Consider the following 10034-nt stretch of genomic DNA (forward strand, 5'->3'; position numbering starts at 1 on the left):
TGGAGGTGTAGGCACCTCGGAATGATTGTGTTAAGCTAGCGCTAAGTCCCTCCCCCATCCACCTTTATTCTTTTCTTTACAATAAGGCTTTCAAATAAGTCATGGTTGTACGGCTGTGAAGCATCGGTGTTGAACACTGATGTCATGCTGTCGATGATGATGATGATGAGTAGCTGCACGTATTATTGCGATTCTCGCGTTGCTGACGCCTTTGCTCACAATGAAGGCCGAAACGAATGGAAGCTGCAGCCAGACGTAAACCCGTGCATCACAAATACATGTCACTGGGGCTGAACTCAAAAACAAGCCAAACGCAATTTAAAATGAGTGACAGTATCTACGAGTGAGTATGGAGCGATAAGACTGGGGGTTCGTACAAGAAGCCAACCTAAGTCACCCGGATTTCTTTTTGAACAAGACAAACTCGAACTCGAAATTGACTTGGAATTGACGCACGCACTGAAACGCCGAAACTAAAACATTACCGGTTTGCCCAGATTTTGCTTAAATCACGATCCAGAACCACATGGTGATCCTCCAGCTAGCTGCACTTATTCACCTCGCCGACAATTTAACTGGTCTATCAAAGATATTTCCCTGGAATGGGTCCCTTCATTGTTAACTTCAGTTTTGAAAGCTGTTCACAAGCTCATGGAAAATCGCCCACGACCAGGAGACCATATAACGTTAGTTTGAAGCAAACGCAAAAAACTCACACTCAGGTGGTTTGGAAAAAACTGGGTTTTCGTCCCCCTTTTGAATTTCCCCCACATCAGCACTAACAGCGGGCCGCTCACCACCGGAAGCCATCGAGGTGTGCAACCGTCAACACAAAACCCCGCCCGCCGGGTTTTGGACTTGAGAATTCAAACAATCCAGTTCAATAAATTCAGTAGGTCCGCACACGGATCGGAAGCCAAAGGTCACTAGACTCAGATTGTCTGGTGGTGTATCTTCTCAGGTTCATTTAGGTAAGGTGGAATAAAACGTCTTCACCCGATTTGTTGCTCACCAGGGTCGGTGTGAATTTCACAGTAATCAGCATGCGCCAAATAAAACCGGGACTATACACTATTGGGCTGAGAAAATTTTGTGATATTTAACTTTGAAAAACAAGAAACACCACCATAAACGACTCCATTAGATGTAGGGTACTATTCATACGTTTACTGTTTAGCTAGTAGTGTAAACCTTATTGAAGCCTGATGAATGTGAATTAGGTAAAAACGATATAACATCAAGAAAAAATACCTCCCGTGCAGCTTCTAAAAAAAGGTTCAAAACAGGCGAAAAATTCTGCGTAGAAAAATATTCAAAAAGGAAATAACTATCGAACCCGGAATTTTGCCTGACCATGGGTGACGAGTACGTGGACAGAATTAAGGACCGTCGGTCTGTGCTCAACACAAAATCAACATTTTTATACCGTTCGCGTTCCGGGTCGTGTGTCGTCACCACCTCACTCTTCCAAGAAACTACCATACCGGACCACACCACACGGGTACCAGCGGGTCTCTACAGTTTTACTGTACACCTCGTTTCTGAGATTCATTTAACCATTTATCCACTTCGCTAATCCATCCACTTCACCATCTCCACTTACGCACTTTGTGAACATGGCCCAAGGTCCTGCGGCGCCAGGTCTAGTTTAAATGGCTGGATGACACCAGCTCTACTGGTTTACCAGATCTAATATTTCGGTCCATCGTTTTTCACTTTTTACACTTCCCTTGTAACATGTCAGGCAGGAACGCCTCTTGTTTTGCCCCCTTGTTTGATTTCGCCAACCACCTTCGAATCCTAACGACCTGATTTTGCTCGATGTTCCGTTCAAAAAAGCAAGATAACTGTACTTCCCCGTCCCTGTCAATTTTGTGTAAACCACGTATGCATCGAATGATGCTCATCGCCTCTGATGCTGTCTTTTTTCGGAACATCCTCTACCCACAATTCCCGTTAGTCAGTCCTTTATTCTGACTGTAACGGTATGATCAGGTCTGAGGGCATACAACCAGCAAGGTGGCAATAAGCATCATTTTATTATTTGCATGGGTTCATACAGTAAAAAACGTCGACAGTAGATACTTTTCCACAACAAAAGGCCCACTTGTACTATGAAAGTACAAACCAAATGTGCAAACAGACTCGCATGTGAGACAGTCACACTTGCATGAAGTCATCCAAAAATAGCTGAATCAGGTCAAGACTGATTGACAAAAGTAGTAGGGACAAACGAAAGCCAGTTCATACGCACGCACCAAACACAACGGTGGAGCGGAGGTTACAAATAAGGATAGATAAAACGTGGGAAATCACAGATATCAAAACAGTGGACGATAAAGTGGCTCCCAAATTTTAACTTGTCTTCCCCTTAAATCGCCCTCATTATTCCAGATTGTGCATTTCTGGACGATTCTAAAACAATTGTGATAGCGCTCTAACCTCATATTTCACTGGCACGCTCAAATAAACAATATCACCACCCCTGAAATTTTTGCGTGCTAACCATCCTCTCTTACGCCAGCTGACTACGATATCACGTACGTTTCAACTAAGATTTTGAAAATGTTCCACCCAAATACCTGCACTTCCTTCCAAGTTTCGTGGACGACTGAGCAAATGGTAATGAAATGCGCTATTTAGCTAGTACCGTTCTTTATATTCCCATATAAACACAAGCGTTTGCGTCAGACGTATACTTCCATTCCCTGCCTTGTCCATCTCAACGTCGATTATCGTTTTTAAAATTGGGTAGTCACCTCACCCGCTACGGTAGTTATAAACTGTAACCAGTTTGACTGTTTGTTACCTTGGATCACAGTCTTACTTATGCCCCAGTCCTTCCCTCATTAATCTAGATAGGTCTATCCTAATGTCCCATTTGAATGTCAGTATCAAACCACCGTATGCCTTCGATGTGACCAGTAACATCCTTGATCTACGCTGGCCTTACTTTACCACATTCCTATGCCGGTCTCCACTACTCTAAAAAGCTCGAATGATTCATCCAAGATGTTCGCTTCCGAACGACGGAACGGTTGCACCGTGGCTGCCATGTCTAGTCCGATGGCTTGCTCATAATTTACCTGGTCTCTTCTTCCCGAACGGGTTTGTAAAATTCGCAGGCAATACCGTCCCAATCCACTGAATTTATGACATATCTCTCACCAATTTTTACATAGTATTATCAAAGGCGCGTTTTATCGGTGCAGACGGAGCGTTTTCTCGCACCCGATACGGCGTGTGCTGCCCGTATAGAAAAAGCCACGAATGTTACTTGCTGCGACGAATGCTCTAACTTTGTCTGATGACACGCCCCTTGGGACGACAGATACATTTACTGCAAAGTTCGCTCGTGGCCGCCACATTTTGAATTTGCGCGAACAAAGCTAACTACCGTTTATGTAATTTTTCAAAGTATCTTCAAATCCAATGCAGTAGAAGATAAATGAAGAAGTCAGCTTCTCCAAAAAACACCCCATCGTCTTCTTGAGTGCATCCGGCAGAGCTGGGACATCCATAAATATATAAAGTGCATGCCAAACGTATCCTTTGAGTACCAAAAAACAAGTGTTAGACAAACTGCTACTATTTATGGGGATTTAAAAATACCGAATGAATACCGGCAAAAGTTAAAATATTGTGCAAACGATTCCCTGGTTTAAACTGTGACTTTAGAGAAATCCGTTGTTCCGTCGGTCAGCGTGCTCGGATGACTGCACCAATTTTTAACCGACTAATAACGATAGGCTTAATTCCTAGCTTGCGGAAAGCATATGAGATGAGTCACGATCGGGTTATCTAAGCATATGACCTGGTACATATGAAAAACTGGGCTAAGTATAGTCTTGGCATGCTTCGCTTGTGTCTAATTTTGAAAAGAACGACGGGCATTACTGGGTGTTCGCAGTTTATTTAGCTTCCTTAGGTAGCTGCTAAGAGACTGGGAGAGTTAGGAACTGAACGGAAGCTCACGACAGTATACACTGGTCTCTGCCCTATGACCGCCTTTGTTGATTTAGCGTTTTCTTGTTCTAAATATTTTTACTGGTCGTGATGATATTTTCAAAGACTGAATAAGTGTTTCAGAATTGAACTAACTTCCTTGATGGTGTAATTTTAACATCTTTCAGAGAGTGTTGATCGCTGTGAAGAGGTCGTGTGTGTTGGCTTCAAGTACACACTGGTGATATCAGCAAGTGCAAGCGGGTGATTCTGGTGTTACAATTTTTTTTGCGTTTGTATGTACGTGATGATATTTTCAAAGACTGAATAAGTGTTTCAGAATTGAACTAACTTCCTTGATGGTGTAATTTTAACATCTTTCAGAGAGTGTTGATCGCTGTGAAGAGGTCGTGTGTGTTGGCTTCAAGTACACACTGGTGATATCAGCAAGTGCAAGCGGGTGATTCTGGTGTTACAATTTTTTTTGCGTTTGTACGCCTTTAAGGCCGACGCGCTTAAAGTTTCATCATGAAAAGCATGTGCCAATCTACACCATTTATACACTTGGTGTGCACCCCTGCCTGGTGCATTTAGCGTGAATCTCTTCCAAAATGATTGGTAGTATACAAACAGACTGTTTAGCATTGGATATCGGCAACAGCAAATAAGTCTTTCTGAGACCTCAAGTTGGTTTAGAAGATGTGACGAGGCCTAACACGTTTACCAAAGCCAGTGAACGCTTACTTCAGTGGCGTTGTGGACGCGAGCGTCTGACGAACGTCGCTGAAAATCAAAAGTGTTAGCTGCATTAATGTGCAATGGGGAATCATGAAAACAAACTTATTGCGATCGCTGAGTTTGTACTTACAAGGTAAAACGCGAGGGCTGCCAGAGCTCATTGGCCGAGAAGCACGATGGAAAAATTTGCAAATAAAATGGAGCGGCCAGGACCAGCTTCGAAGTCAGCGGCCACATAAGGCACACGAATTATAGCACTACACAGAAGCCTCCAGACAAACAAGAAGGACGCACCACAACCTTAAGACCTTCTTTGGCCATGTTAAGGCCGAGATTATTTTTTCGATTGGTGACCGATGAGGCGAGAGGAATGGAAGATCAGCCTCTCCATATCGAGTGATTCGTGTTCAAAATCTCTTTAATTTTCGATATGTTTTGATGCAGATTCCGATTACAGTTCGTTCAAAATTTTCACACCGGAAAAAGTGGGACTCAATGAGTACGGAAGGTGTGGTCTCAAAGAGGCTGAAAAACTTGTACAGTGATAAGTCGATGACTACCGATTGAACTCATGGGGTTATACTTAAGCTGCTTGTTTGCATATTGTTTGATGTTAACACTGATCGATATGAAGTAATGTTTGGACAAGTGGGTCTCCATAGTGACTGGAAAGCGGCGGCGAAAACTATCACCTAAAAATGTGATGCTAGGAAATTTGTATCAAATTAAAGACAAGCTCCACACCACCACACTCCAGGTCGTTAGGAGTTGATTTTCTGGGACGCTGTTGTGGCATTTCACCTAGCTTCATTTAGGACGAAATAGAAAGCGGCTAGTAGGACATAGTCAGCATACAAGCCTGCCGTTTTGACTTTTCAAAATACTTTTGTCTCAGTATTCGGTCGGTTGACACCGTCAAGGCCTAAATAAATTCATTCTCTAACTACTTGAGATGGATAGGGGCCTTTAAGGTTAATACCTTGTAAATAGCTGCGAGAGAACAGTGTTTGGAATTGAATGTGCGTTCACTTGGGTCACTTCGGGATTGCTCCATGATCTTTTGTTTATAATCCTTGTAGATTCCGAACTTTCCTTTTTTCTGACTACTCGTGAGTAACGTGACTCACATCTGTTTATTATGACACCGTTTCGTTTCTTTGCTCGCTTTCCCCCTGGTTCGCCCCGGCTTAATGTCTGCTTATTCCTCAGTAACTGATGTCAATACTTAATTTGCCCGTCCGTCATTGCTTGCAACTTCGTCTGGATTGCACCTATTCACGAGCGTCCACTCCGACCGAAAAGCGCGCCCACCGGGTATCGAACCCAGAGTCTGCAGACAGCAGGCGAACACGTTACCGACTACACCAACCGGACGTCCAACACAGCTGTTTATTTTGTATTATCCATGCATCACGCCTGCCAGATAGCCCCTGCTGAGCTTTGTTTTAAACGGCCGAAACCGCGCAATCTGACCTGTCGCGCGACACGAGCGGCTGCGTTGACACCGACCGAAAGACAGTCCCTCAAATCCCGAACGTACTGACTCCTGCGCCGTTACGGCCAACTCATACTGTCAGACTGCCCCGATATGTATGTTTGCACATCGTTTGGTACTTACTTCTTGTTGCCCCTACAGAAACCCGTGCTGTAACAGTGACTGCTTCCCGCTCCTACAGATTGCGTCATTGTTGATTGTACGTTTTCTTAATTCATGATGCTTACTAATTCGTTTTTCTGTAGAACCAGTTCCTGTCAGTCTTCAATATATCATCTACTGCCCCACGTCTGTCTGCTCCTATTGACTACTGGCTACGAACTGCGTATAATCTAATAGTCGCAATCGTCCTGTGAGATCCTTAACCGTCCGGATCTTACAAAGTTAATCAACAATTACCGCAGTTAATCAGTAACGCAACTCAACCGACGTTTCGCCATGTCTGACGAACATTCCACCGACCTTCCTCCACTCGATTACTTCCCGCCGTCGCCCAAGCGAGAGCTCCCTATAGATCTGAAAGACAGAGCTGCATGGCTTGAAATGGAGATGGCCAAAGTCCGTCGCGAAATGGCTAACCTTCAGTGTTCTGCTACCGCTACAGACAGAAAACCCCAAGACTCCGTTAGACCTCCATCTCATCCAGTTGACCAGGAGGGGGCCATCACCCCCAACTACCATATGACGCCTCCAAAGAATCCACAGACGACGTCCATAACGTATCAACATCTTCCGGAACTGCTCAACCTCTGTATGGGTATGCCTCAGAGAAAGGTACCAAAGTTCGACGGTAACCCCTTGAATTACTGGAAGTTTCTGAGGGGTTTCACCAGTGGGGTCGCCCAATACGTTACGGATCCCGCGAATCGACTAGCCTTCTTGATCGATGCATGTGAAGGTGAAGCACGAGAAGCAATCGATCACTGTACGATACTTGAGCCGGAACACGGCTACGCAGAAGCCTGGAAGATATTGGCTCGCAGGTTCGGCAACCCCTCGACGATCGCAAGACAGTATATTGCGTCAGTCACAACCGGGCCGCCCATCAGACCGAACGACGCCAGCTCACTACTCAAGCTGGCCGACACAATGAAGGCTTGTTGGTTGGTACTCTCCCAACTGAACTACTCATCAGAGCTTAATACTAGAACAACCATAGGCGCTATTATTAGCCGCCTTCCGACTGCTATCCAGTCACAGTGGTTCGACCGGGCCTCGGAAATCCTTAGGAAGAACCGAGAGCCCAGTTTCGTCGATCTGACTGATTATGTTCTAGACAGAGCAGATGCGTTATCAGTTGAAGAGTCTTATTTGCCGAATGTTTCCCAGCCGAGCACCAGTAAGTCAGAACGCCCCCGTAGCTTTGCGACGGCACCATCGCCAAGGCTATCCACACTTGTGACGACGTCCGATGCTAATAAGCCTGGTAATAGAGAACATAGCCCGACGATGTCCTGTCCGTGTATCCACCGTGGCAAAAAGCACTACCTCGGTCAATGCTCGCAATTCATTTGCTTGGACGCTGATTCCCGTGCAACGTTCATCCGCTCAGCTGCACTTTGCGAGCTTTGCCTCAAGCCAAGACATAACGCGAAACAGTGCCGCTCGAGGCGATGTTGCGGACTTAATGGCTGCGAAGGTCTACATCACCCATTGCTCCATCCGCCCACTCAGCCTTCAGCTAAGTCAGTGGGGCCAACATGCCAGGAAGAATGCCGTCCAGACCTCAGTGTCAACTGTGCCAGCCGATCGTGTAATCAGACAATCGTGGCGCTCGGCGTACTGCCTGTAACTCTTCGCGGTCCCCGTGGAGCTTATAGAGTCAATGCACTTCTTGACAGTGGTTCAGACTGTACGATGCTGAAAGAGGATGTCGCCTTAAATCTCGGGCTATCGGGATTGCCTACAAACATAAGCGTTGCCACCCTCAACGGCCAGAATGAAGTATCGACCACTCGGGTCAGTTTTGAGATAGATACATCGCCACCGACCGAGACGCCGCAATCTATCAAGGCGTGGACTGTTCGTCAGCTCCCGTCGATTACTCAAACCTTACCAACGAGAGAGCAGTGGTCCAAGTGGAATCACTTGAAGGGAATTCCGTTCGAGACTGCCGGAAGCCAACCAATATCCCTCTTGATCGGGATGGATGTACCGATGGCGCATTGGGTGCTGGAAAGCCGAACGGGCAGGCCACACGAGCCTTACGCTAATCGAACACCACTCGGTTGGGTCCTTTTTGGGCCGGTAAGTGATACAAACGACAGGCTGGCTAGAATCAACCAGCTCAGCTGCCATGTGGCAGACAGTCTGGATTCAAAGTTAGAGGCCATGTTTGACATAGAGTTCAGAGACCCACCATCACACAAGCGCTCTGCGTCCCAGGCTGACGAACAGGCATTATCTGTTGCAGAGTCTTCGCTGAGATTGACAGATGGACATTATGAAATTGCTCTGCCCTGGAAGGCAGGTTGTCCGAGCTTACCATCGAGTTATCTCGTTGCTCGACAAAGACTCGACTCCCTTCGTAAGCGACTTATTAAGGACAGACATCTCCATGATCTCTATGCGTCGGCTATCAATGATTTTCTGGTAAAAGGATATGCCGAGCCGGTCAATCCTCGCCTGGAGACCGAACGCACTGGACGAACTTGGTACTTGCCACATCATCCGGTGGTTCACCCCCACAAGCCAAATAAGGTGAGAGTTGTCTTCGATTGTGCATGTCAAGTCCAAGGGAACTCCCTGAACTCGCAGCTGCTTACTGGTCCAGACATCGTGAACAGTCTACTCGGAGTCCTTCTTCGTTTCCGCCAGTATAGGCACGTGGTCACGGCAGATATCGAGTCAATGTTTCATCAAGTGAAGGTACCCGAATCCGACAGACACTTGCTGCGTTTCTTATGGTGGGAGCGCGGTGACGTTAAGCGGGCTCCGAAGACTTACCGTATGACTGTACATCCCTTTGGCGCAACTTCGTCTCCCTTCTGCGCCAGTTTCGCCCTAAAGCATGCCATCAGGAGCTACGCTAACGTGTCGAACCACGCTGACTTATTGGCAGCGGAACGGGCATTTGATGTTGATGATTTGCTGCTAATTACCACTTCTCCAGAACGTCTTGCGACCGTCGCCTTCAATCTACTGGCAGCCCGCGGATTCCGATTGACGAAGTGGTCGACAAGCGAACCTATCCTCTTAGCTAAAATCCTTGTTGAGGATCTTGCGCAGCGGAACCTTGATGCAGATCTGCAACCACATTCGTGGCACCGGGCACTTGGGGTTCAATGGGACATGTCGACTGATGAATTCCTGTTCCAAGTGGATATCCAGTTTGAAACTCCCACGAAGAGAAGAATGCTGTCACTTATAGCCTTTCTGTATGACCCCATGGGATTTGTCTGCCCGGTTCTAATACCTGGGAGGCTGCTGTTCCAAGGGCTTTGCAGGTTTCAGGTCAAGTGGGATGAAGAAGTAAGCGCCGAAATCGTGCGAACGTGGCAAAAGTGGAGACGTTCCATGGTCGCTCTCACCCAATTGAGAATTCCGAGATGTTTGTCGTCTGAGGACGCTGTTTTTCAATCTTACGAACTCCATTGCTTCTCGGATGCCTCAGAAGGGGCCTATGGAGCGGTTCTTTATCTTCGATTACGGAATGAAGGCCGCCAACAACGTTACTTTGTGTGGAGCAATTCTCGTGTTGCCCCTCTGAAGGCCGTCACGATTCCTCGTCTGGAGCTCACAGCTGCCCTGCTCTCTGCGAGAATGGCCACGCAGGTGAGAGAAAAGTTGTCTCTGCCGATCACTCTACTACGTTCTGGACGGACTCGATGATCGTCCTCCAAACACTCCGCAACAC

General features: G+C 46.6%; 1 protein-coding gene across 1 annotated transcript in view; it reads right to left on the reverse strand.

Moving 5' to 3' along the window:
• Positions 1-837, reverse strand: part of T265_03550 (hypothetical protein) — a gene marked incomplete at both ends in the record, with an annotated part of 44221 nt that extends 43384 nt beyond the window's left edge. Inside the window, one exon of the mRNA XM_009168062.1 lies at positions 717-837. Within this exon, the coding sequence (XP_009166326.1) occupies positions 717-810 (94 nt within the window). The remainder of the gene's footprint in view (positions 1-716) is intronic.
• Positions 838-10034: the final 9197 nt, after the last annotated feature.

This window comes from Opisthorchis viverrini, assembly GCF_000715545.1.
Source record: "Opisthorchis viverrini unplaced genomic scaffold opera_v5_51, whole genome shotgun sequence".
In the NCBI taxonomy this organism is placed as follows: domain Eukaryota; kingdom Metazoa; phylum Platyhelminthes; class Trematoda; order Opisthorchiida; family Opisthorchiidae; genus Opisthorchis; species Opisthorchis viverrini.